Here is a 27,297-nt window from a genome sequence, read left to right as displayed (position 1 = left end):
CAAGGTATGGAGGGCGGAAAGGTAACTCGGGCAGGAAAGAGGCGGCGGCGATTTGAAGCTGTTTGCAGGCGATTCCTTCAACTCTTAGACTTTCGGTTTATTCTGTATTTTCTTCCTGAGACATTCAGAAAGTTGAGTCCTCTTTTTTTTTTTTTTTTTTTTTTTTTTTTTTTTTTTTTTTTGCCATTATTTGTAGTGGGTGCTAGGGGTTTTTTGTGCATTCTGTTGTTGGGTGGGACTTTTTTGTTTAGTTGGATGTCGTTGTGTGTTTAGGGGTTTGGGGTGTGTTTTTTCAGGTTTTTCCCCTCCTTTATTTTCCCGGGGAGGACGACTGTGATTTTCGCCCCACTGAGGGGCTGGCTGCTGGGAAGCGCCTTGCTTTCCGCGGCTCTGGGGAGCGGCGGGGGTGCCCTGGCACACGCTGCGCAGGGTTACCGCCTGCTTCTTGCCATTACAGCGCGCAAACAACGCGGGGTGTGCGTGAGGGGGGCCGAGAGGAGCCACCTCCTTTAAACCGGGCGCACACAGATAACTCCACGCGTACACATTTAAAGCTCTGAAACCTGATTTCTCCCAGCGCCCCGCGGTCCGGCAGCGCCCGGGCGGGGCGCGGTGTCCCCGGGGCCGGGCGGGCGGCGCTGAGGGCGCTGGCGGCGGCTGAGGGCGCTGGCGGGCGGGCGGCCCCGGCCCGTCCATGGCCGGGCACCGTCGGGCCCCGGCCGGCACCACCTGTGAGGCGGGCGGGGATTGGCGGGCGGCGTCACATGACCGGTCACGTGCTGCGGGCAGCTCGGTCCAAAAGAAAATGGGGTTTGGTGTAAATCTGGGGGTGTAATGTTATCATATATCACGCTACCTCGTAAAACCGACACTGAAGCCTGCCGGACAACAAATCACAGGTCAAAATTATGAGCTCTTCGTATTATGTGAATGCGCTTTTTAGCAAATATACGGCGGGGGCTTCTCTTTTCCAAAATGCGGAGCCTACTTCTTGCTCCTTTGCAAGCAACTCCCAGAGAAGCGGCTATGGACCAGGCGCGGGTGCCTTCGCCTCCTCCATGCCCGGCTTGTACAATGTGAACAGTACCATATATCAAAGCCCGTTCTCTTCCGGATACAGCCTGGGCTCTGATGCCTACAACCTGCATTGTTCCTCTTTTGATCAGAACATTCCCGTCCTCTGCAATGAGCTAACCAAACCCAGCTGTGAGAAAGCGGAGGAAAGCAACCTGCACAACCAGGCTGAGCCTAATTTCCGGATATACCCCTGGATGAGGTCTTCAGGTAGGGGCGAGCGGAGAGGGCTCGGAGCCGTGGCAGCCAGGCAAAGCGTGTCGCCAGGATTACTGTCAGCACAGCCTTTATGGTTTTAATTATAGCCGAGGCGCCATTGCGTAGAAAGCCCGTGGCATTGTATGTAAATGAGTATCATAAAACTTTTTATTGCCCAATTAATGGGTTCTAGCCTCGTAAATTTATTTAACTCCATTTGCTATGGAATTTTTAGCATTGAGTTGATTTGCGCTGTTTGCTATGAAAAAGCGGAGAGCTGGCTGCGGGCTCCCGGAGCCCCCACGGATTAAGCTTCTCCCCTGCCCTCTTGTCGAAGTTGGGGGGGAAAAAAAAATGCCGCTGGCTGGGCGAGGCGGAGGGGACAGAGGCGTTCGGGAGCGAGGGACGGCGTGTCGAGGGCTCTGCCAGCTCGCGTTGCCGAGACGTGCCACTCTCGTCCCCCCTTGCCCTTTCCACGCAGATAAGAATCTATAGAAATGTACTAAACAGGAAAGCGGAGGGGGGAGGGGGGCACTGGGGCACGAGAGTGTGTGTGAAAAAGGAGAGCTCTCTTCTGGAGCTAAATGCTATGTATTGTTTACGATCCAGGCGGGATGGGTGGGGGGAGCCCACGACATTAAAATAAAATAAATACAGCCCAGCCTTCCAGCTTTTTATTTCCCCTTGCGAAACGTGAAAGTCTGGAAGGTTTTAGGGAAATACATCGCCTGGGGGAAAAGTTCCTCCTCCCAAAAGCAATTTCCTCCCCCACCTCCTCTCCTGAACGCTTTCTCTTCACTTTTTCTAGGTCTCGAGCAACTTAATTTTTGCCCTGCCTGAGCAGGGCAGGTCGTGTGGCTGAAATGTCTTTGTTAGGGCAAAGTGGGGGGGCGGGTGGAAATCGAAGAAGGGGATCGTTCACTCTGGCTCGGCCACTTTTCTGTTTGTATGCTTGTTTATTTATTTATTTATTTATTTATTTATTAAAAATATCAATAAGAAAAATAAAAAGAGAAAACTTTCCACTTCTCTTCTTGTCTAACTCCTGGCCGTGTGTGTGCCTGTTTTCAGGTCCAGATAGGAAGCGAGGGCGCCAGACCTACACCCGCTACCAGACCCTGGAGCTGGAGAAGGAATTCCACTTCAATCGTTATCTGACTCGGCGGCGGAGGATAGAGATCGCCCATGCCCTCTGCCTGACGGAGAGGCAGATCAAAATCTGGTTCCAAAACCGGAGGATGAAGTGGAAGAAGGAGCACAAGGAGGAGAGCTCCAGCACCCCGGCTCCCAACGAGCCCACGTCAGCAGCAGCCTCTGTCGAGAAAGTGGAAGAAGACGAAGAGGAGGAGGACTAAGGAGTCCCACTCGAGGAAGTGATCTCTTAGAATAGTGTGTGCACATGACAGTTGGAAAAGCTCCCTTTAAAGGAGAAAAGAAAAAAAAAAAAAAAAAAAGAGAGACTTTTTATTAAAAAAGAAATCAGTTCCCATTAATTATCATCTTGAAAGCAAGCGTTTGCAAACATGAAAACATTTCTTGGGCTGGTCTTCCAGCCTTCTCTCCCATTCTCCCATACTCCCCAAACCTGCCCTATGCCGAACCTTTCGGTAATATCTCCTAAGAGCATCTTACAATCAGCTTGGTTTCTTTTAATCTCCATTAACCCAAATCTGGGTGGGCTTCTTCAGGGGACGTTTCAGTGGGAGAACTGCTGCTTGCACAGATAGTAAACCGTGACCTTCCGAAGTAACTACCTGACTCCATAGTCCCAATCATGTGTAAGGGGAAAAGTGCATTAGGCTCACATTAAGAAAAACTACCTAATTTTGAATAAGGAGCTCTGCACTTCTCTTTTTGTTTTCTTTTTTTTTTTTTTTTTTATTGTTGTTAGAAAAGTATCTTAAGTAACAGCTACACTAACAAAAGGTTAAACAGCAAATAAGGGGGGGAAAATGTTCCACAAACCACTACAATCTACAGCAATTATTTGTACTACCTATTTTCCAGACTACCTACCTATATATCTTGCTCTGCCTACCTATCTTCGAAAGTATACTGTATTTTAGTAGTCAAAAGGATGTTACAAGATTACTAATGTGAATCGCAAAACGCTTTTAGACATGTAAGTGTAGTCGTTCGAAAAGCACGCATCAATAGCTTTGGTATAGAATTTGGTACCGAAAAGTCTGAATATATTTAAATTTAAAATAATATATTTATTCCAAAGCAATTATAAATGAAAACCATATGCTGCAATATATCTTTGTTCTCGATTCTTTGCTATTTCGAGAGAGGAAGAAAACACACGCCAATATTGTACAAAGCGGTTTAATATCTCCCGTTGGCTTCTACCTTCAGCTGCTTCTGCTAAAGGCCGTTTTCTTATTCTGCGTTGATCTTACTTAATATAGCGGAAAGTGTTCTTTGAAAAGTGAATTTAAATGAACATGTAACCACCTTTAAAAAAAAAAAAAAAAACAACCACAAACTATTTGTCCTGATTATCTGAACGTGTTAATATGTAATACCATTAATTTTCCTACAATAGCAAGTATTGTAATTTTTTTGTCATTTATATTCGTCTTGAACCTCATTTGTAAGATCATGTCATAAATTGGGAAGTATGTAATTAATTTGGAAACTTTGTAGCATGATGTATTGTTAAGAACTCTGTATAAATCCGTCTTGAAGGTTTGGCTAAAGTTTATTCACAAATTGTATGTTACAATGTGTTTCGGTGTGTTCGTTGTGAACATTTGGATATGCCGTGTAAGTATTGGAAGTGGGAAAAAAAATGTTTGTGAACTCTCTTTGGAAGTGATACCGTGTTCAACTATCTCCCACGATAAATGTGTTTTATGTTACACAGAAAATAAATATGCTTGTTGACAATGAATTGTGTTTCTTTATTAAGGAACAAGTTCGAAGGAAGCAACAAAAATATATTACATAGACTAATAAAGAAATTAGACCACCTAAACATTTTTTTCGGTAATCAGAAAGGGGAAAAAAAAACCCCCAACAACAAAGTGATGAATTGATAGGAATCAACCAATATCTCTAGCTCGACTTCGTGATTTTTTTTCCCCTAGCGTTGTTGATTAATAAAGCGGAAAGCCTTCTTTATGGGAGAGCTTCCTTCCACCGTGTTCCCGTGTCCTCTTGCAGTCATTACCCCAGTCCAGACGATCGGCGATCAAGTCGAAATCTCATGCCGTGAAAGAATATTTTGTAATGAACAGAAAGTGAAAGACGAAACTTCCAAGTGTAAATGATCTGATGGGGTACATATGTGGTTCGTGTGTGCGGTTTTCGGGGGCCAGGGGGCATCACGGTAGCACGAAAATGGGGGAAAACTGCCCCGCTTTAGAAAACGTCTTATTTTTGCCAGGTACCACGTAGTATCAATGAGATCTAATATTACCCCCCTCCCTTTTTTTTTTTCCTAATTAAAAGAAAAAAAAAATATCGAACCTGAAAAGTCCTTTTATTCGGCCGGGTAAATACAGGTAAGACTTGGAGCATTAATTGCGCTGAAGTTCCCTTTTTTCTACTACACTCCGTTCCTGGTCAACGCACTAATTGTAATTTTAATAAAATTAGTACAAAGTCCAGGTCTTTTAAAAAACTCCAGGGCTGCCTCTGTGGTAAGATGGCGCCTCTCTAAGACCTGCCTCTTCTTAGTGATGAGGAAAAGGCCATAAATCCGTTGTTGTTTATGAAAATTTACAACTTTGCAATACAACTTTATGAGTTGTTCGGTTTTTCCATTGGTCGTTGTCGGTCATGTGGATGGTAACCGTGAACATGAACTTTTTTATAATTTCCCTTGCGAGAATAGAGCCGCATTCTTTTGCTGAGCTCTGTCCTGCTTCGGATCTCTCTGGCTTTCAATCCCCATTTCATTTGTTCTTTGTAAGGCAATAGTGAACAAAGTGTGCTGAGGTTCGGCATAAGCAGCCGCCTAGAACACAGATCCGGGATGGCAATTTCCAGTTCCCCCGCTGGAAGGTGTGGCATATTGGATTCAAAGCACTGGCGTGGCAGATTTTCAACTTGCAACCTGGCTAATTTCCTGCTTCTTCTGGCACCAAAAGGAGGGCGATTCGTCTCCTGTGCAGCCAAAGCGACAGCTGTCAAAGTCGCAGGGGCTCCTGTGAGCCAGAACCTAAAAGGTGAGAAATGTATATGACACTACTGTAAGCAGGGAAAAATGGTTTAATACCTTTAAATATTAGACATGTGCAATTAAACCAAATGGAAATGTTACCGGCCAAAAATAGAGATGGTTGCAGCTCAGCTGATTTTAACTTAGGCAGTGCATGCATAAATATGCCTAAATAAAATGCTTGTTTTATGTGATTTAGCTAAGAAGCGGTGGATTTTTTTTTTTTTTTTTTTTCACGAAGTTGATTTCTTTTTGCCTTCGGCAGGGGTATGTTGTGACGTTCAGGTTATTTTCTAATAATTCAGTTTTACAGCATCAGTGGAGGGGATTTTTTTTCCCCAGCACGGGGGGGAGAAAGTGATATCCCCAAACATTTTTAATATTAATTCGCAGTATTAACTCATTAGCCTAAATTTCATTTGCGGTTGAAGAAATTTAGATGTGATTTATTTTTTTACTATTTCATTTAAAAAAAAAAAAAAAAAAAAAAAAAAAAAAAAAAAAAAAAAAAAGGAAAACAACAGCCGAACAGCACAATGTCTCCTAGCTTCTCTGCCATGTCCGGGAGGTTATTTCTAGACGGGGGGAAACGGCGCGAATGTGGCTTAGATTTTCTTTATCAGATCGAGCGCTGCCTGCATAAATCCCTTGCCCGGCCGTGGGTCCGCTGCCGGTGGTTCGCGGCTTGCGCGCCTCGGGTGCGCGGAGCGGGCTCGGCGGCGGCTGAGCCCATTTCAGCGCCGGAGACGGAGCTTTCCCCCCCCTTGCTCTCCTTGTTGTGACTGTTACGGTGCGGCGCTGGGGCGGGGGAGCGGCGGCCGGCGGGCCGGTGCCCCGCGGTGTGCGCCGGCGGGGGGCAGCGAGCACCCGCGGACGGCGCCCCCGGGAGCCCCCGCCGCTGCCGCCCGGCTCCGCTGCCGCCTCCTCACGGCGAAAGAGCGGCTCGGAAGGCTTTAAACGGCGGCCGCGGGTCCGGCTGTGCCGCCGGGCTGATAAAGCACTGCATTTGCATTGCATTGCGGTATCCGCCGGGCTGGGGCTGCAGCGAGCGCCGATTATTTATTGCGGTGGCGGGTGCTCAGTGCTGCCACGGCGTGGCGGGACGGCGGAGGCGGGCGCCGAGCGGAGCGGCCCCCGCAGCCCCTGGAACAGCGGCGCTGGCAGCCTGCGCTGCTCGGGGGAGCCCAAATAAAAGACCAAGAGGGGACAAAAAAAAAAAAAAAAAAAAAAAAGCGGCTTAGCTTTTTCTGTGGGAGTATCGGAGCTCGCCCCCGGGCAAAATATTCCGGCAGGACCGGCTCTGCCCACTCCCCTTCCCCTCCGATTCTAGCTCGGTGTGTGCCAACTGCAAGTTACCACGGTGGGAGCCGCCTGGGGAGGACCCGCCCGCGTCCCCCCGGCCGGGCTCTCTGTACCCCGCCAGTCTAAACAACGGTTCGCCTTTCCCAAACTGTTTGGATTAGGAGCTATTAGTTAAAGGTTGGTTTTGATGACGCTGGAGAGCACGAGAATGATTTGAAAGTGGTTTTATATACGAAGAGAAGGAGGCTTTTAAGCTTAAGAGGGTAACTACTCCCGCACCTGTATCCGAAAGTGGCTGGGGTCGCGGACGCGTTTGCGGCGGGAGGAGGAAGGCGGAATGTTCTGCGGAGGAGGTGCTGGGGGTGCGTGGGATTACGAAAACAAATAAACGGGGTATGAAATACACAGGTACCGCCAAGTGTGACTTTGTTGCGGTGGCAAAATGCAGCGACTGGCTTGCTTTCTGCTTTCCAGAGTGGGGGCGGGAATGGTGAAGGAAAACTGCGGTGAAATGTGTCCAGGCCGGACATTTCCTCGGCAGACTTGGGGGGCAGCAGATTATTGTGATTCGGGGTTTTCTGGGGTAGGGGGAGGAGCGGAAAGGACGCCTGAATGTGACTGAAGCAGAGATTGCGGTGCAGATTGCTTGGCTGTCACTGTAACTACTCGAACACGACCCAGTCAGGCAAACGTGCAGATTTAATTCCTTTTCGTGTTATGGGATCGGCGAATAAATATTTTCGCTGCCTGCGATCGGGCTTTCACAACTTGGTTTGGACGCAAACAGTAACTTGAAAAACGGGAAAGAAACAAAAAGAAATGGAGGGGGAGAAAATCAGACTGTAGCCCATGCTACAAAATGTAAATATAACTAAGCCTGGAGCGATTTTTATTTTAAAATTTGTTTTGGTGTTTGTGTGATGGATTAAAACAAAAGATCGTCTGCCCACAACTTTTTGGAAGTAAGGCCGGTGGGGTTTGTTTGTCCCGAGTATTCTTTTTTTCATGGTGTGTTTTCGTTCTGACTTAAACTGGCGATAATATGCTCTTTTAAAAGCCTTTTCGCATTTAGCATGCTGTGTATGAGTGCTTGCTTTCTGGTGTTTCCTCCTTTTTAAACTCTATTCTCACCGAGTAAAAGACCCCTTGTTTTTCCGGAGAAATCTGCTTTTCAGGAAATACATGTTTCTGAAATGACCTCTCAAAGCATGCAGCTAGCTAGTGAGCTGTAATTCTACCAGGTGTGTTTGTTGATTAGCTGGGCTGAAGAGGTTAAGGAAGTTGAAAAAAACCCGAAGGCAATCAACATCTGAATGTGAAAGTCCAGCTGAGACTGCAAACAATACAAACTATTGTGGAGCGATGTTTTAACTCACTACTGTTTTATAGGTATCGTAATCTGCCCCCGGAAATGAGACAAATAGTCTCCCAACAACAACAAAACTCTCCTTTGAAAGCTGCTTTAGGAAACGCTGCTCGTACGAATGTCACTTTACGTGACAGAGCGCGTTTAAAATTAGTCTATTCAATCTGTTGTAATGGGCAGGGATTATGAGTAAACACATATTGGAATGAACAACCCCATGTTATCTGCAGGAACTGCAGGGTTACGGCTGAATTAAACCCGCATCAGCGAATTTCATCAGAACAGTTACTGTCCGAGCCCTGGGCCGAGAATTATATTTCCGCTATGGGGTAACTGCCATATTGAAAAATGGAGGTGGAAATGTTTGTTTCGTGTATTGTTCTTCCCCTCTTAAAGACACAAATCCGCGTTTAATCAAATTATTCCGAGCAACAACGAAACCGTTTGGCTTCCGCTGAGTCACTAGCGGGTTGTATTAATTAGGAATAGTCCTACTGGCTCCTTTTTGAATTTGAATGTTTGATACCCTCGGCTCTACTCTGGCGGGAGGAGGGTAGACTTGGGGAGAACAGACACATGGAACTTCATCTGGGCTGCCGGGGGGCGCCGGGAGCCCATGCGGCTCTTCCCGAGGCCTCCTCGGGCACTTGGTGCAAATCCAAAATCCCACTCCCCAGAAGGCCACCGCCCCGACCGCCTAATTATGGGGATGTTCATTAAGATACGAGACCTCTTCCACTGCAGGACGCGTTAGCCTCTCTCACAACAGCTGGATTCGGCGCTGGGACGGGCTCCCTGAGCTCCGAAGGGAAGCCTTAGTGGAGGGGCAATTTTCGACTGAATGGATAAATAAATACATTTTAGAATAGTTTAAAAATCCTTGGATGCAGTTGTGGCACCGCGACGGCAAAACGGAGAGAGGCCGGGTCCCCCCTCGCCCCTCGGGCTGCGCGGCGCTCCGCTCCCCCTTTCACGTGCTCCCTGCGCTCCAAAGTTTCCCTTCGCAGCATCCTCCGCCGCCGTCTCCTTCCCTCCCTCCTCCTTCCCTCCGCCGGAGCGCCGGGGGCGGCTCGCCCACCCTTCCCACGGGGCCGCGCGAATCCTCCTCGCGGGGCCTCCAACTTTCAAGGGCGCCCCCTCCCCACCCCTCGGGCAGCCGGGGGGTGTCCCCGCCGCCCGCTCCCGCACCGCCCGCGCTGCCGGGAATTATCGCCGCCGCTGTTGTTGTTGTTATTATTACGGGAGCGCTTTCCCGCGCGGGGCGGGGGCGGTGCCGCGGCGGGGGCGCGGCCGGTGCCGCGGGGAGCGCGGCGGGCGGCGCGGGGGGCGCGGGGCGGCGCGGCGGGGCCGGGGCTGCCGGTAAGTTGGCGGCGCGGTGGCGGCGGCCCCGGGGGAGCGGGCGCCGCGCGCGCTCCCATTGGCCGCCCCGCCGTCAGCTGCTCCTATTTTCTGCTGTCGCTTTTGGCGCTCGGCCATCCAGAAACAAACCACTTCGATGACTCCTAATAGTTATCGCCAGATGTACTAATACACAACAAATCACGGTCCGGGAGAGGGGGAGAGCAAATGAGTTCCTATTTTGTGAATCCCACTTTCCCGGGGAGCCTGCCCGGGGGCCAGGACTCCTTCCTCGGGCAGATCCCCCTGTACCCGGCGGGCTATGATGCTCTCAGGCATTTTCCGGCTTCCTACGGGGCAAGCAGCCTGCAGGACAAGACTTACACCTCACCTTGTTTCTACCAACAGTCCAACACCGTCATTGCTTGCAGTCGGGCTTCCTATGAGTACGGAGCCTCTTGTTTTTATTCGGACAAGGACATTAGTAGCTCCTCTCCTTCCGGCAGTGGCAAACAGAGGGGGCCCGGGGACTACCTGCACTTTTCTCCCGATCAACAGTACAAAACCAGCGGCGGCCAAGCCAAAATTATAAATGACGAAGGCACCGACCGGAAGTACACGAGCCCTGTTTACCCCTGGATGCAGCGGATGAACTCCTGCGCTGGTAAGGCATCTCGGTGCAGTCAAGGGCGGAGAGGGGAGGAAAAGGAAAAGTTTCTTTTTTTTTTTTTTTTTTTTTTTTTTGGCTAGATAAAGTCCAGATTGCTGGAGAAACACGGTTCCTGCAGGGCAACATGTAACATGAAACCTTCGCAGGTTTAGACCTGGCACGTTGGCACCCAGGGAATGGTGGCCAAGGTCCCAGTATGATGTAGGTTTACTGGTGAAAGTTACAGGGGAATCCTTGGAAAATAGGGGGAAAAAAAAATGGAACAAAGCACTTTTATCACTCTCTTAAAGCCATCCCAAAGCCTCTGCTCTGCTTCTTCATTGTCAGAGAGCGATGCATGGAATATGCCCTCTGTACTGAGGATCCAAAGCATTTGTGGTACATTCCTCCTCGCCCCCCTCCCCCCGCTCATTAGCCTGTGAGTATTGGATATTGAGAGCACGTTTCTGGGGCCGTGGGCGCACTTCCATGGCATCGCGAATTTTTTCAGACTTAGGAGTGAACTTCACATAATTGAACTATTCTGTACAGGAGTGGTGCTGGGGGAATGGGGGGTGGGGGTGGAGTGGGAGGGTTGTACCGGGGTGACATTTATTTTTTATAATCCCAAATTTAAACGTTTACTTCAAGTGTTCGCTAATGACTCGCCTTCTCTCCCATCCTCCCGAGCTTATGTTTGCAGCAGGGTAGGTCTCACAGCTTTTTTTTTTGAAAATTAAACTTTTAGCAAGACCATTCCGATGCTGCTTTGCATTCAAGAGCAATAAATTCCGGAGCAAATGGCAAAACGCTCTTCTATGATCTTTAGCTGATGTCTATAATTATACTTAGAGACCTTCTGCAGTCCCAGCCATGGCAATGGCTGTGTGTTTGTGTCAACACAGCCACATGTGCGTGCACACACACACGCACAGAACATGCGTGAGGCTTCCCGGGCAGCACACGTGTGCCTGTGCCTGTGTGTGCGCACAGAGCAGCCTCTGCCCGGCCACTCGCACCGTGCTGCCTCCTGCACCTTCCCCAGGTCCACCTCAAAGCCTCTTTGTATCCCACTTACCCCGTAAGCGCACTGCACATCTGCATTTACAGCTCGTCAGGCAGGGGAAAAGGAAAAGAGAGAATTTAAAAAAAAAAAAAAAAAAAAAAAAAAAAAAAAAAAAAGGAAAAAAAGCCTCCAGGAAACCAGAGCAGCTTCCCCCACTCCCCGTGATTGTGCCTGCAAAAGGAGGCAGAATATTCTAATCGCTCTTTCTGGTCTGAAATCAGTGGGCCCTGTCCAATGCGATCGTTTTGTCTTTACTTCTACAGGTACAGTATATGGAACACATGGGAGACGAGGGAGGCAAACTTACACCAGATACCAAACGCTAGAGTTAGAGAAGGAATTTCATTTTAACAGATACTTAACCCGAAGACGACGTATTGAGATTGCAAACGCTCTCTGCCTTACTGAACGCCAGATTAAAATATGGTTTCAAAACAGGCGGATGAAATGGAAAAAGGAAAACAAATTCATAAGTTCCACACAGCCCAGCAGCGAAGAAACAGAGGAAAAGTCAGGGGAGTAGAACCACGTTTAATAAACGCTACCAGGCCTTTCCTTAGCGCTTACTACTACTATTATTATTATTATTTACCTTGTGTTCCTTCTGCTACTGAAATCCTATAGGTTTGTCACAGTCTATTAATCCCCAAAAGGCTTGGTTAAAAGATGTATATTTGCAATCATCTGTGACTTACTCTAATATATGTGGAAGCCCCAGCTTTCGAGCTACAGGCATCTATGTATGTAACCACCTTCCTAAAGCGTATATGGCGTCGGTTAAAGCACTAGCGAATTGGCCGAGAATTTAAAATGTTTGAGATTAGCATCTCAAATGGGTGAGTGGGTGGGTGTCCCTGGTGTGCTTGTGTGAGAAAAGATAAGCAAATTAATTTTTATCTTTTTTTTTTTTTTTTTTTTTTTTTTTTAATTAGAAATGCTTATATTGTAGAAAGACAAGAGATTTTAGAAAATATTTGGTTTATGGTTTTGCTAGCTCCCGCTACGGCGGGCCATCACGTTATTCTGTGTTTGGGAGTTTATGATCCGCAGGGGAGAAAAAAAGTTTTAGTTATGTATAAGATATTTAAATAGCAAAAGGAAGAAATTTTCTTTTAAAAAACCTTGTATAAACCCCTGTGTATAAAATTTCAGTTAAAGAAAAGATGAATTGCAGGGAGATTTTTTTTTTTTAATGCCGCTAAACTGCTTAGTCTGCACTATAGAATTAAAGTAAAAACTCGGCGTTAAACTTCAGGGGAAGCGAGGGAAGAGGTTTCGAAGCGGGCAATTTTCTGTGGTTCCCGTTGAGCTTACGCTAAGGTTTTGGTGAGCTCAGCTCTGCACTGAGGGGGCTCTGAATTATGGACTACATTTCTTGGAGCTTCGTGAGCTTAGATCGATCTTTTTTCCTTTTATCTTTCTTTCTCTCTTTCTTCCTTCCTTCCTTCCTTCCTTCCTCCCTTCCTTCCTCTCCTTCTCATTTGAAGAAAAGATCTTATTAACTTGGGGATTTTCTTTCCTGCTTCTGCGGTATCTTAATTCACATTCGCATTACTTAGCACTGGAAAAAATAAATTGATACTTTGAAGAAAAATAGCTGCCATAAAATGCTTCCACTTCGAGATTTGTAGAAGTAAAATAAGGGCAAAAAAATATTGATTAATATATGTGTTATATCTCTCTATATTATAATGCGTGTGCATGAGTGTGCATGTGAAGCTGTGTACAAATGCACTTGTATACGCATCGAGGCTCTTTTGTCTGGAAGGCGGCACAATTTGGGCTAGTACTCTAAATGTTTTAAAAGCCAGATCTGGAGAATATAATGCAAAATGGCTACCACGGCATTTAGAGGATTTTTTTCTCTCCGAGAGGCGATAAAATAGCGGCAGCCGTAAAGTCGCCTGGAATCTGACCCCCTAGTTGGAAAAAACGCTGCACGATATTCATCTTTAATAGATATCTGCCATTTCACATCGGTAGGACCCGGCTGCCTCTCGAAAGCTCCGGCACGGGAATAGGTGTGGGGAAAATTATAAATCTATGTATATACGTGTAGAAGGGACATAAGCCTTGCCAGCACCCGAGAACGGATCGCATAGGATTTGTGAACCGGTGTAAAAAAGCCCCGCACGGAGGAGCAGGCAGGCACAAAGCGGAGCGCTCCCCTCACACCCGGCTCGGAGGAGCAATGCCCGCCGGCCCCGCAGCCTCGCCGCCGCTGCCGCTGCCGCTGCCGCTGCCGGTACCGGTGGCGGCGAGCCCCGCTCCGCTCCGCGCCTCTCCGCGCGGCTCCGCGCCGCCGTCGGGGGCCGTCACCCCGGGCCGACCCCGCGGAGCCGCCGCCATCCCCCGCGCCGCCAGCGGGTGGCGCTGGAGGCCGGCGGACGGGCGGGCGGCGGCGGCGGCGGCGCGCACGGGAGGCGCGCCCCGGGCCGCCCGCGCCCTCCCAGCTCCCCCACCAGTGCACGAGTTTACCTCTAGAGGTCATCAGGCAGGATTTACGACTGGACAACAAAAGCACGTGATGTGAAGCCGTACCCCATATTTGGGTGCCTACGTAGGAGGGAACCAAGTACATGTCCCAGTCATTTCCATAATTCATCATAAATTGTGCAAGGGTGCTATAGACGCACAAAACGACCAAGAGCCACAAATCAAGCACACATATCAAAAAACAAATGAGCTCTTATTTTGTAAACTCATTTTGCGGTCGCTATCCAAATGGCCCGGACTACCAGTTACATAATTATGGAGATCACAGCTCGGTGAGCGAGCAATACAGGGACTCCGCCAGCATGCACTCCGGCAGGTACGGATACGGCTACAATGGCATGGACCTCAGCGTCGGGCGCTCTGCTTCCACTCACTTTGGTGCCAATGAGAGACCCCGCAGTTACCCGGCCAACACCACCTCTGCCTCGACAGAGCCCAGGTACAACCAGCCCGCGACGTCTTCCCACTCGCCTCCCCCTGACCCTCTGCCCTGCACCGCCGTGGCCGGTTCGCCTGTCAGCGAGAGTCACCACGGGGTGAAAAACTCCCTCGCCAACTCCACCAGCACTTCGTCCAATTCCAGCAGCAACACGCACATCAGCAGAGACGGGGTTGGCACCTCGTCTGGGACTGAGGAAGACACTCCAGCAAGCAGCGAGCAGGCAAGTGCCCCGACCGACCAAAGCACAGCCCAGCCTTCACAGCCCCAGATCTACCCCTGGATGCGAAAACTGCACATAAGTCATGGTAAAGCAAATACCCTGTTCTTTCTTTATTTCTCTGGAGGAAAAGGAGGATTTAATGTAAACCGGGTGGCAGCGCCGAGCAAGGTCGGGGAGAGGGGGAGAGGAGGGCGTGAGAGCGGGCAGTCTCCCCGCACACCACAACTCTGCTCGCAGGGAAGCACGCTCCCTTCTCTGGGCGAGTCCCCCCCGAAAGGAAAAAAAAAACCTCTCGGCCCCGAAAACACCGCCCGCCTGGCTGCCAGCGCCGGCGGGGGGAGTGCAAGGCGCCTTGCCGAAGGGAGATCGGGAGCAGAGGCTGCTCCCGGCTCTCCTCTGAATGGGGGCTCTTCCAGTGGGAACGGCGCGGCTGACCCCATTTATTTTGCTTAGACATATTAAAAAGAGAATAGGAAAGGGCGAGGAGGGCAGTTTTCACTGCTGGGAAGCCGTGGGGGAGGGGGCAGGGCGAGTCGCCCCAAACTCGGGGTAGAGGGCTCGAGGGGCAAAGCGGGGGAGCAAAGCAACTTCCAGCCCCGGGTACCTGCCCTGCCCTCGCTGCCGGGAGAGCGGCCGGAGGCTCGCTGCCTCCCAGAGCCTTCCCCAGCCCGGCCGTGGGAAAGGGCTGCACGCTTCAGCTTTGCTCTCTCAGCTCTGAAAACCCAGCTATCAGCAGAGACATCCTCCAAATCAGCTTATCTGGGGGAGGCATGGGGGAGAACTAACCTCATAAAAAAATTATATTTAAAAAAAATAAAAGAAACTGAAAAAAAAAATTAAATTAGAAAAATTCGAATCGTAAATCCAAGCGAAAACTTACCGAGACTACCAAATCCCCCTCCCCCAAGCCTTTCCTAAGAGGGGCTGGAGGGGGAAACTTGTTGAGCGTTTATCCAAACCAGAAACAAAACCAAAGCAGGACTGAGAATAACGGTCCTGGTTGCTGGTAGCTGCAATGAGACACGAAGGCTCCGAGAGGCTGCTGAGAATCTAAATCATGTACTTTTCTCTTCCAGACAACATAGGGGGACCAGAAGGGAAAAGGGCTCGGACTGCTTACACCCGCTATCAGACCCTGGAGCTCGAAAAGGAATTTCACTTCAATAGATACCTGACCCGCAGAAGAAGGATTGAAATAGCACATGCTCTTTGCCTCTCAGAGAGACAAATAAAGATCTGGTTCCAAAACAGGAGAATGAAATGGAAAAAGGATAATAAGCTGAAAAGTATGAGCATGGCAGCTGCAGGAGGGGCATTCCGTCCCTAAGCGTTTGATCAATTAAAAGTACTGAGCAGTATTAGCTGACCCTGCGTCGTCTCATGTCAGTACTAAGTTGACTTTCTAAAACTTCCTTGTGTTACTTCTGTGAAGAAACCCTGTTCTTGTCGCCCTTATTCATCTTTTAATCATGAGCCTGTTTATTACCATTCTCTCGCGTGTATAAGTAGATCTGCTTTTATCGTACATTTCTTTGTCTTGAATGGCTTTGTCTTGAAAAAAAATAATAGATGTTTTAACTTATTTATATGAAGCGAGCTGTGTTACTTGAAGTAACTGTTAAAACAAAACAAAACTAAACAAAAAAGAACAAAAAGGAAAAAAAAAGAAGTTAAAAAAAAAAAAAAGGAGAGAGAGAAAGGAAACCCTCCCCCGGTTTAGTACAAATGTTATGTGTTGCACTCAACCTGCTTAACTGTGCATGTGTGGTCAAGTGTTAATGTCTGTATAGCTCCAAGCTGTTAAAAATATTTTTATTCAAACTACCTATATAATTCCTGTGTAATTAATGCTGTTGTAGAGGTGAAATGATGAAATCAACTGAACTTGTCCTACGTGTAGTGAATAGTGAATCTGTGACGAAAACTGTGATTCCAAGCAGTATGTCCTTGCTGTGCCTTTGTATATGACTCTTTGCACGAACTCTTAGAAGTGGCTCTTATTAAGCGCAGCTTCTGTGATGTATGTTTTTTGTGAACAAAGTTACAAATATAGTCAAAGTCTGGCTGTTTGAGCAAACTGTGATCAGCTTTTTTTTTTTTTTAATTATTATTATTATTTGTTTTTAAAAAAACCTGACTGGAAATCAACAAAAAAATAAACTTTCTATTGTAAAGTTTTTGTGATCTGATTTGTGCAAAGCAAGAAGTTGTGCTTCCTGATTTGCCTCTGAAAAAGAAAAAAAAAAAAAATTAGCCCGTGCAGAGTTTGTTGTAATATTTTACCTGGCTCCTGCTGCACGTTGCATATGGTGGATGCTGCAATTGTCCGCTACCAGTATTTTTAATTGAAAGTTTGACCATAAGTTCTTCCTTACTTGTTTCTCGCTAGGTGGAAAGCTGCATCGCAGGACCACAATCAACACTCTTTGTGGCTGAATCAACTGTTAACTGTTTGCTGATGGTTGAAATTAAAAAAAAAAAAAAAAAAACCCAAAAAAAAACCAAACCAAAAAAAAAAACAAAACAAAACAAAAAAAAACCAACAAAACCAAACCACCACCAAAAAAAAAAAAAAAAAAAAAAAAAAAAAAAAAAACCAAAAAAAAAAACCAAACCACAACCCAAACCCCAAAACATGTGCTTTGTTAAAATACGCTGCGAACTCTAGGGTGTGTTTGCATCGCTCTAGAATTTCTCCTGTGGTTTCATTAAGTATATTTTAGGACAGCCATGTCCAAGCCCTCTGCGCCTATTAGTAATCCTCTCTAGCCACATTCCCACTCTTCACCCTTTAAAGATTTTTGGTTTTCTTCGCTAGAATTAGTTTGCTATAAACGTAATGTTACTTACCCCATCAGAGCTTGAATGGTTAACTCTTCTGAGCTTCTAAGAGCAACTAAAGATTTGCACATTTACTGACTGGTTACATTGATGCCTTCCCTTAAAAGTTATAAAACAGTAAACTTTATAAGCCCCAGTTCCGGCTATATGACATTTGGGTGCCAAATGAATAGGGTTTTGTCTATGAATTAGATCGTAAAATCATCCATAGCACAGACAGATAGGCTCACTGGCTATAAAAAGTCACGTGGTGCCATTAAAGTAAGTTTTATGGTTTTGGGGAGTTGACATCCAACATTATATACCACATAACATATAATCTCACTGACGCTGGACTTCATTTGACTCTTTTGCAGGCTACGTGTGCCTCCTGGCCATTCAAATTGTCAGGTTTAGGGACAGAAGTATCCAAACCACAAGTTCTCAGTACTATGTGAAAAATGGCTCCTTGCAAGTCAAAGGTAAGTTTTGTGCACAAGTTCCTTAAAGTTTATTTGTACAGTGGGGAAGCCGAGGCTCCTGCTCGCTCTCGCTGCCTCTCGCCTCTCTCTTTTCTCTTTCTCTTTCTCTTTCCCTTCCTCTCCGCCTGGAGGTTTTCAGGACGGTCCCACCGAGCCCGAGAGGCAGGATCAAGCACTAATGATCCAGGTTGCGCTGCAAATACCTCCCCCCATCCCTTCACTCGCAGCAGCTAGCTCTCTATTTTAACCATCAAATCAAAGTAAACCACAATAAGCGACTTTGGCAGAGATGGATTTTGGGGCCTAGCTTTAATCACTTTGACTACCGCAGAAGATAATTACTTCCTTTGCTCCAATAGACTCTCCAAGTTTGGAGAGGTTTTGTTTAGCAAAGAGTAGTTACTGCAGGCGATTAAAAAAAGGGAGAAACAAAATAGATTGGGCTTGATATTATCTGGGCAGTATCTTATGGAGGCATGATAGAGTTGGAGGCGTGATGATATGGTAATAATCTTTGGATTGGTGAAATATGCTGCACATCAGAGCCAGTATTAAAATGGCAAAGACTGTACTGGAGTGTTTAGATACATATTTTCTGCATTGGGTTGTGCAGAAAGCTTTAGCTGTGTGTATATGTACATCTGTGAGTGCATAGTGTGTTTTGGGGATGCGCTTTTATAACACTGCTGTAACTTTTTCCCAGTTCTATACGTAACTGCAGAAATAGAAACGTATTTAAATTATATTCATGTGTGCCTGCATGTACAAATCAGTTTGTACTTCTGTATAAAGCCGTGCAGATGCCTATATGAGTCTAATATTGGTGTATTCATGTACACAAAGGGTGTGTACGTGTGTACACATATATATGTTCCTGTGACTTCCTTTTTTTTTTTTTTTTTAAGCGAACCAATTGACTGTAACTTGTAGCATTAATACAAGAGACTACAGGTCATTAGAGTGCTGCAAATTATGAAATACGGGCTTGGTTTATTGAAGATTGTAAATATCCCCCTAGCTCTGCTCTCTCCCTTTCTGCCTTATATTGCTGGCTGCCATTGTGGGGTAGGCCCCAGCTGCGTGTTTACTTCAACATTCTTTTTATTTAAGTGGACTGTTCTCACTAGAGTGTGATTACTCAGCAATAAACTTTATGGCCGGATTTAACTTCAGTCTTTGAATTTCCAGGACTTGAATGAAAGGGTGAAAGGAACTCTATCTTTCTCTGGGTAACATTAAGGCCTGATCCTTATCCTCAGAGCTGTTACTTTGGCGAGTGATCTCGGGGGGTATAAACAGACTAGTCAGGGGCTATGGTAGAATTCTGAGAATTGCCTATTTATCTATCTATCTATCTATCTATCTATCTATCTATCTATCTATCTATCTATCTATCTATCTATCTATCTATCTCTCCAAACCAGCTGTGGGTACCTCTTTCTCTGCATAGGTTTGGAGTAACATTGATTCAGCAGATTGCATTGTTTTCTTTTATGTGTCATAAAGTCGGGTTTGCAAAAGAATGGAGTGGTTTGATGTGAGACAGAGATGGGCTTTGTTTTATTTCGCTAGTGCTGTGCCATTTGAATGTTGTAGTTTAGGCTGGTTTGGCTACTGTGAGCGAAAATGGGAGAAAGGTGCAGGGTTTTAGGAGGGTGAGGTTGTTGTGTACCTCTGCAAAGTCTGCATATTGCTGACTGATTCTTATTTTTAATTTATTAGTCTTTAAAGAAATGGTAGTATCTAAGGTAGGTTCATCCCAAAGAGCTCAGTTTTAAAAGCATTTAATATTTAAAGTCAACCCTTGCGGAAGATAAATAGAGTCTGATGCCTTTGTGTCTGTCGATCCTTCCTGTCAGCACTAAACAAACATATCTGCATATATTTCATATTAAAAAAAATGAGAAAGGCTTTAAAAGAGCATATCCAAATGCACATTTGAAAATAATTTCCTTTTAAACAGCTGGAGATTTTATAGTACTCTACTTGACACATTTTCGTCAATAGGAATATCAGAAAGTTGTATATGATAGGCGTGTATTATATTATACTACATGCTATAAAATTTTATAGTTTGAGGCAAGGCATGAACAACCCTTAAAAGTTTGGTCTTCATTTATATATAGGTCGTTTTCCAAAGAAAATCCTTTGCTTGTAGACGGGAATTATACCAGACACAAACAGCTCATGATTACTCAGTATTTAACAACACTGCCCTATTTGAATTAACTGGCTAATATACAAGCACGCACGGACGCCCGTTGGACTAATATTTTAGGATCCTGGATATCATCCTGGATTGTAATTTTTCATTGCCTAGAGTGAAAAGATTTGCTACTGTGTATTTTCCACATTTTTGAATGTGGCTTCTGGACCATATCCCACACAAAACAATGTACAGTCGTTCAAGAACTATGGAAAAGAAAAATATCCCTAGGTCCAGAAGCATATGAACCCGCCTGTACTGCAAAAAACACTAGCAACCAAAGAAAGTTAGCTAGAAATCACAACTTCAACCTGTTTCTGGCCCTGCCCTGTATTAAGCATCACAGTTGAAACCATTCAAACACAGAAATGCGTTAAGATTTCCTAATACGCTCTGAAATTTGAAATTCAAACGAGCCCAGACTGCCGAACTCTGCGAAAATAGTCCCAGATCCGAATTGTTTTCCGAGGGAAAATGTCATGGGAAATTATACCTGAGAATCAGGACAGATGTTTTATCTGCGCACCTTATTTTTCTGATGAGTTTAGGGGATTGATAAGTGCAAGGGTTTTTCTATTTTAAGAATGGCACGTTGCGTTCTGCGATTTGAAACACAGTTTACTTAATCCTTTGAAAGAAATACTTGCGTGCAGTGTCTCATGTCTAAGTGTAAAACCAATTAAAGATTAGGCAGCTCTCTTAATGGGTGGAACTGGTGACTTTGCAAGACTTAACTTTCTCTAAACCAGGAGTGTAACAATCCAATGGAAAGTCATCCGTAAATTACAGCTCTGCAGCCTTGTCTAAACTATGCAAATGCCCTAATTTCAGAACAAGGAAATTATTATTCTGCCGTTTCCTTACATGTAATAAGTGTGTATCTGTGGAAAGGTGACAATAGAGGAGTTTGCAATTTGCTCCATGGGAAATTGAATGGAACCGATCATGAGGGGGGAGATCGGGAGGTTTCGATTTCTAACGCTGAATACGGGAGCAATGCGTTTTCCCTCCCCGTAAATACAGATTTGACGCATTTAATGCAGACACGAGTAAATCTCCTGACCAAGTTAAGATGTCGTTTGCTTTCTTAGTCCTTTCTCTTTCTGCCCTCAAAATCCCCCGGATTTGAGGCTAGGGTTACTAGCTAGAGCGGAAAACCACAGTTCCCACAATCTTCTGGTCATCTTTGAAGATATTATCCCTTTCAAATTAAAGCATCTTCACTAATGTCTCTCTGTAAGGCAAATACTCATGGACCACCCCGGTCACATGTTCCTGTAGCTATGCGCACAAACATTTTCAAATCTGACACAGAGATCGTGTAAAATTTGCATGGATTTTGCCTTATAAGACGCAAAAGGAATCTTTTCTATATCCCCTCCCCCCAAAAAATGTCTTTTCAATAATAATATTTGCTATGAAGGTTATTGGGTAATTATTGCAATTTTGTGGAACAGTCCTTGCTTGAGGTGAAGTCTGTCTCCGGATAATAAATGGCAGCCCGTGCAGTTCACTGCCAGGTTAAGTAAATGCAGAAAAGATAAATCTGCACACCCTAGGAATCACCAGCAGAGCTCGCTTTAGACCAAGTTCACAGTCAACTCGTTTGCCCAGACAAGGCTTCGCAAACAATTAGACTTGTTTCTTTATGTTTAAATCAAGGAGAAATGACTAAAACCCTTCAGCAGAGAGCTTCAGCTTTTCCCCCAACGTTCGTCGTTCCATTCCTTCCAACCTCACGCCCGGAACTTACCCAGCAATTCACCTGCAATTGTAACCATTTAGCGCCTTTGAGTAACAGGCTTCCCTCCAACGCTGCCGAAAGGCTGTGCAAACTGATCTAGCAGCATTTTACAAAGCTGAGAGATTAAGGAAAAGAAAAAAAAAATTAAAAATGCAAAAGTATCCGATTTCTCAGCAGCAAGAAGAAAGAAAAAAAATAGCAACAATAAAAAAGAGAGCCCTTAGAAAGCTGGGGGAAACAAGCAGAAGTATTGAAACAAACAGTGCGAGTCTCTTACTCCTAAAAGAAGCTGCATAGCTTTTGTATATCTTTGTGGTTAAGGGCGTTACAACTGCAGGTCAAAAAGTTGAGGGTCAAAAGTTTACGTTTTGCACCACTCTTAGTCATTCGCCCAGACAGAGTTTGATGTCAATGTTATAGCCGAGATCTTGACTATCAGCACAAAAGATAAAATAGCTTTGAGTTACGTGTGTATCACAGTATGGACTCCAGGTGAACCCTACTGGCTGAATGACCTCAATTACCAAGGAAAGGATAGAAAATTCCTCTTTTCAAGAGTAATACACGTTGTATTTCATCTTGAATTATCAGCCACATTTGTGTCTGAATATCTCGGGTTCGGCCGCGGCAGGTAAACACGCGTGTTACCCCCACAGAAGCCACTGATGCTGCCTCCTCCAAAAGTCAGGTAGCAAAATGCCTCACCCTTGTTTATTATATAATAACCTGCTCTAAGAGGTTTAATGTTAAGCCTTCTCACTTTGCAAAATGGCAGGAAGATAAGATAGGAGCGAAGCTATTAACGCGTGTATCGATCCTAGCCGCGTCTTTGTTTTTGCTCTCATTTCTGTAGCGACCGCTAAACTGTGCTTAAACAGGACATGCCGGAGATAATACGGGCTATATGTTTGGTCCGAAGGAGCTCGTTTAAAAAGCGGAGCGGTGGGGCCGTGGTGCGATACCCATGGAAAATATTACGGAGAAGCTGGCGCCCTGCGCCTCTCCGTGATTTGGAGGGTTCTCACAGCCTTCTGGAATTACCCGAGGCGGCAGTTCCCAGCGAAATTTGGAGTAGGGCGCGTTGTTTTTTTCCTCTTGCCACCCACCCCTCTTCACCCTTCCAAGAAAAAGTTTAGTGGAATTTCTTAGCGCTGAGAGATTCCCGCATTGCTGGGATTTTTTTTGTTCCCAGTGCCGCCTCTGAGTAAAAGCTTTAGCTCCTTGGTTAGACGTGTCTGAGGGAGAACTAGCCAATATTGCTCAAGCAACTTCATTTTGGAGGACATCATCGCAGACGGGATTCAGCTTGAAATTTTAAGGCTGAGGGGTCGGTGGAAGAGGGAAAGATACTCGAATATAGTGATAATCAGACCTGAAAGGTGTGGAGGAGGCGACAGTGCGACAAGGAAATCCGAGAAAGAGCGCACCTCACCCCTAGCCACGCATTGCTGCCTTTCCACCCCCAAGGCAGCAGCCAACACCGGCCTCTGTGTAACTGGTACGCGTGAATTATTTGCCAGAGACACAGCTGGATCGTGGCAGGCGAGCGCTGTATCTTGGGAACAAGTACGCGAGAGGTTAGATATCAGATTAGCCAAAGTGATTATCGGAGATTGTGCCTAAAGTACCTGCTGAAGCCTGGAAAGTGTGTAATGCAAGTGTTTGCTCGGCGTGTAGACGCTGTTCACAAGTTGTTGCTGCTGCTCACTTGTAGCGAGCCCTGGCACTGCGCGTTTAGGGAGCCTGCCCGCTCTGGAGATAGTATATAACCTTTCACATCCAGACTATTTATTTGGTGTAAGAGCGAAGCCTGATAACAAGCTAAAAACCGTAGCCAAATATCTATTTTGTTAGAGAATAGCAGGCGGATTGTTTCCAAGAATAACAATGCGTCTTTGATATACCCAGAATGAAAGCTGTTACTATAACCGGCTTACTCAAGAGTAGGTGACAGAAATCCATTTACTTCCTCACTAAAACAATTAGTGGTCCGAATTCCGTATTTTAAATCTGGTTTAGAATAAAAATATCAATGAGAATAATTTCAAAGAAGTTGAAACCGCGACTTACATAAATATTGACTCTTTTCAATTATTGTTTAAATTGTTTCCCCCTCCCCCCCCTCAAAAAAAAAAAAAAAAAAAAAACAAACAAAAAAAACCAACGGGCTAGAACAGGACAGTTCAGTTAATAATTTGAGACGAACTCTTTCTGTCCTTTCACTCTCTGCATTCAGCACGCTGCTCTCTGGCGTGGAAGGTCTGCTCAAAAGACCATTCATTTAAAATCCGGGCACAAATCACATTTTACGTGTGTTTATTTAAGCGCATCAGGACAGGGTGAGCAAACCCCGCCAACCATCCAGTTGTTAAGAGGAGTCCCAGTGCCAGGGAAACCATCGCTTTTATCAAATGCTGAACTTGGGGCAAAAATGCCAACATTGCCCCGGCAGCGCCCATTGGGAAGGACGCTCTCATCCGCGGAGGCAGGAGCAGCCTCGGGGCTGTATCATTCCCAGGAACAAAGAAAGGAATACAGTCGATACATTCCATAACGTTTACATTTTCCCTCGATTTTTTTTCGTATTTTTCCCTTAGAAGAAGTGACCTGGGCAAAGCACCCTGCTATCTAAAAGACACTGTTATAGACCTTTTAGAAAAACTAAGTCCAAGGCCGAGGTGAACTTCAGGTCACCGCGTCTAACAAATATGAAAATGTCGCCTGGTGAAGGGCACGCCTTGTTATTTAACAAAGACTGTCAATGTGTAAGATTAATAAGAAACAAAATGCACACGGTGTCACTTTTCGGTCACTTTGAAACTTGGGACAGCCTCGCATTCAAGAGGGGAAAGCTGGGACTAAATATATTCAAAATGGTTCAAATCAAAGTCAAACCAGGCTGCTAGTGCGATTCTTCCTCCTCCTACCGCTCTCGGTGGAGGATGCCCGGCACGGCAAGAGGTTGACTTGAATTACTATTATTATTATTATTATTATTACACTACTATTATTATTATTGCCGTTGTTATTATAATTTTCTCTTTCGTGGTAATTATGTTTTAGCTGCGTACGTGGAGGGTAACAGGAATGCTTGCCTGTTTCACAAGAAAAAGAGGGATCCCCTTTTTCTCCCTCTTTCGGTATGTATTGAGTTGCTTCTTCTTGGTGCATGAAAATTTACTCTCTCCCTCTCAACTTCATTCCAGTGCTGTCCCCATCCCATTCTCGGCCAGCCTCGGCCAGGAAACTCTCGCTTCTTTATTAATTGATTGAAGTCTCCTTCTCCAGTGAAATCGAGCCTTTAGTCCTTCTAGAAAAATAAGGGAGCTGGCCTATTTTATCCTATCCTTTTCTTTCTTTGAGAACTTAGGGTGATGGTACAAGTTTGTTAAAGGGAAGTACTGGGGGGGAAAAGGGTTTGAGATTGTTTATTACAGCCATAAATCTTGCAGTAAAATGTCGAAATGGCCGTGTGCAAGATAACACTTGGTGGTCTTGGCTGGGTTCTTGTTTATGATAACAAAACCAGAAAGACACGGAACAGGCCTTTTGGAGGTCCTGCCTCAGCACATCTTCACAGACCGAGAGAACCACACGAAAAAGTCAGACTCGAGCTGGGCAGCTCAGGTCACCTTGCAGATTTACACTCGTATACAAAACCGAGTCCTTCTCTCTGTAACCAAGCGCCAGAGCCCTCCTGTAGAAAAGGGCACTGGGAAACTTTGAGATCTAATCGCAGTAAATAATATGAAGCTGAGCCCGGCCAACTCTCCCAATATAGCGCTGATCTGACAAACAGAGACAACTCTTCTCGTTGTGTTTTACTGTGGCGTGGGAACACGGCAGCCCGCCGTAGTGCTCCGGCCACAGAGCCTCAGGACTTATGCCGAGGATAATATTTACGATACCCCAGTGTAATTCATCTGGTGCTAGCCGGCAGGTATTTGCATGTATGCGTCTCTGTGTATGCATGTATCTCTTTATACCGGGAAAATGCTATCGTGGTGGACTTCGGCGGTCTTTTTTTTTTTTAACAGTCATGCAGATGGGAGCTTTTTTCCTTTTAGGAAATGGGTTTGCTGTTGTTTTGTTGTTTGGAATCTAAATAAAACAATCTCCCCTTTTCTATCAAATGTGTGCTGTTGAGCAGTTGCGGCTGTCTCTGTGTGTAACCGCGTGTGTGTAACCGCATTTCCTCTCCACGCAGAGTAAATAGAGAAACTTATCTATTACTCTAGTTAGAGTTCCATAGATGTGCTGTTGGAAATGAGTAAGTAAATGTGTTTTAACTCTCTTTACAAATTAGACATTCGATAGTAGGAGGAAATGAGTGATTGTTTAGATAAGTACCCCAGTATACCCAAGTGCTGGAAATGTTCTAACATATTACAAGCCGCATGCAATGTGCGTGCCTATGTGTCTGTGGATAAAATATAAATCGATACGCTGTGTGTCTTGTTAGATAGAATATATATTCAAATAGAATTTTATTGCATGTATCCATTATCTATTAAACTGCAAAAGACAATAATCTGAATTTAAACCAGGGTAACTGTTAGTGTAATATCTTTAGGAAGGCAAGATCTAAACTGTATCATATTTACGCTTGATATATTAGAAGTATTTTCCCATACCAGCAGATGAGATTTAGCCACTCAGCAATTATATTCTCTAAGGGTGTGGTAAATATTTCTATCTGCTTATATTCTTTCCTGTACAGATAAAAAAAATAATCTGAAAAAGTTCGCGCCTACTCCAAATGTGGCAGACTAACTGACTTTCAATAAGTACTTTTTGTCCCCTTAGAATAAGAGCGTAATTAGTTTAACCATCAAATTTCAATTACCTAAGGTCAGGGCGGTTGCCTCGTTTCCCCCTGAGCTGCAAATCCCGTTAACAGTCTCAGTTTTAGCAACCTAGAAGTGCCCGGGTGCCCTCTCCCTCCTACACCAGGGTTTGCGAGCTACTGCTGCGAAGGCGCTAGCGATTTCTTATGGAAGTGAAAATTAAAAATAAACCCCAGACGAGGCACACCAAACCAACGGACTTAAATTCGTAGTTCAGAAAGCTCTGCTCCGCGGGGAGGGATGCTCCCAGTGAGCCCTGTAATGGTCGGTAGGAAGTGTTTGATACCGTCGTGTCCGTCTTCCCCTCTCCCTTCCCCCTCTGTTCCCCGTTATTTTCAGGCTCTCTCTATGCCTTGCTCCCCGCAAGCCCCTCGAGGAGTCTCCTCGGCCTCCCCGCAACCTTCGTTCTAACTTTCCCTCCAATTAGCCCAGCTTCAAAGGGGCACAAGAGCCCGGGCGGTCCGCAGCGGCGGGGCGCTGGGGACAGAGGCTGCAGGGCGGCCGGTGGCCTGTGCCCGACAGCCGCTGCCGCCCTCTGCCTGCGCGCAGCCCCGGCGTTTGGGGATGGGCTCGTTCAAAGGGATTGTGCAACGCCTTGTGCAATGCCTGCCTCCCTCTGGATCGCGCAGCTGGGCTGCGCTTCTCTTCCTCGCCCCGCTTCCTACACTCTCCCACGGGAGAACGAGGACACAAAAAGTGCTGGGGCGGGCGGGGCGGGTGGGAGACTGTCAAAGCCGGATTAGTTTTATCTCGCTTGACACCGCGACTGCAGGACGCGGCCCGGGCCGGCCGGCGGGAGGAGCCGGGGATGCCGGAGAGGAGCGGACGCGGGGCGCTCCCTCGCCAGGCAGCCGCCGCCCGCGGGGGAGGCGCGGTCCC

At 46.1% G+C, this 27,297-nt stretch overlaps 3 protein-coding genes and 1 long non-coding RNA gene across 5 annotated transcripts; 3 read left to right on the top strand and 1 right to left on the bottom strand.

The window, feature by feature from the left end:
• Positions 1-773: 773 nt before the first annotated feature.
• Positions 774-4,168, top strand: HOXA7 (homeobox A7). The gene is made up of 2 exons (XM_063153563.1): positions 774-1,284; positions 2,344-4,168. The coding sequence occupies exons 1-2, from the start codon at positions 909-911 to the stop codon at positions 2,625-2,627; spliced, it is 660 nt and encodes a 219-aa protein (XP_063009633.1). The 5' UTR covers positions 774-908; the 3' UTR covers positions 2,628-4,168.
• On the bottom strand, positions 4,155-10,111 carry LOC134416936 (uncharacterized). The gene is made up of 2 exons (XR_010027473.1): positions 9,838-10,111; positions 4,155-5,440 (listed from the first exon to the last, which is right to left on the bottom strand). It is a non-coding gene; the product is annotated as an uncharacterized LOC134416936 (long non-coding RNA).
• Positions 9,539-26,907, top strand: HOXA6 (homeobox A6). 2 transcript variants are annotated; one of them, XM_063153562.1, is made up of 3 exons: positions 9,539-10,110; positions 17,517-17,621; positions 24,635-26,907. In XM_063153562.1, exons 1-3 carry the CDS (start codon positions 9,675-9,677, stop codon positions 24,742-24,744), a joined length of 651 nt encoding a protein of 216 aa, XP_063009632.1. In that variant the 5' UTR covers positions 9,539-9,674; the 3' UTR covers positions 24,745-26,907. The 2 variants fall into 2 exon arrangements, with proteins under 2 accessions (XP_063009632.1, XP_063009626.1); XM_063153556.1 differs by lacking the exons at positions 17,517-17,621; positions 24,635-26,907 and adding an exon at positions 11,425-13,372.
• Positions 13,619-16,493, top strand: HOXA5 (homeobox A5). The gene is made up of 2 exons (XM_063153547.1): positions 13,619-14,404; positions 15,396-16,493. Exons 1-2 carry the CDS (start codon positions 13,843-13,845, stop codon positions 15,644-15,646), a joined length of 813 nt encoding a protein of 270 aa, XP_063009617.1. The 5' UTR covers positions 13,619-13,842; the 3' UTR covers positions 15,647-16,493.
• Positions 26,908-27,297: the final 390 nt, after the last annotated feature.

Source organism: Melospiza melodia, chromosome 1 (genome assembly GCF_035770615.1).
Source record: "Melospiza melodia melodia isolate bMelMel2 chromosome 1, bMelMel2.pri, whole genome shotgun sequence".
Classification (NCBI taxonomy): Eukaryota; Metazoa; Chordata; class Aves; order Passeriformes; family Passerellidae; genus Melospiza; species Melospiza melodia.
Note: the sequence above shows the minus strand (reverse complement) of the source record. Positions and strands in the feature narration are given on the sequence as shown.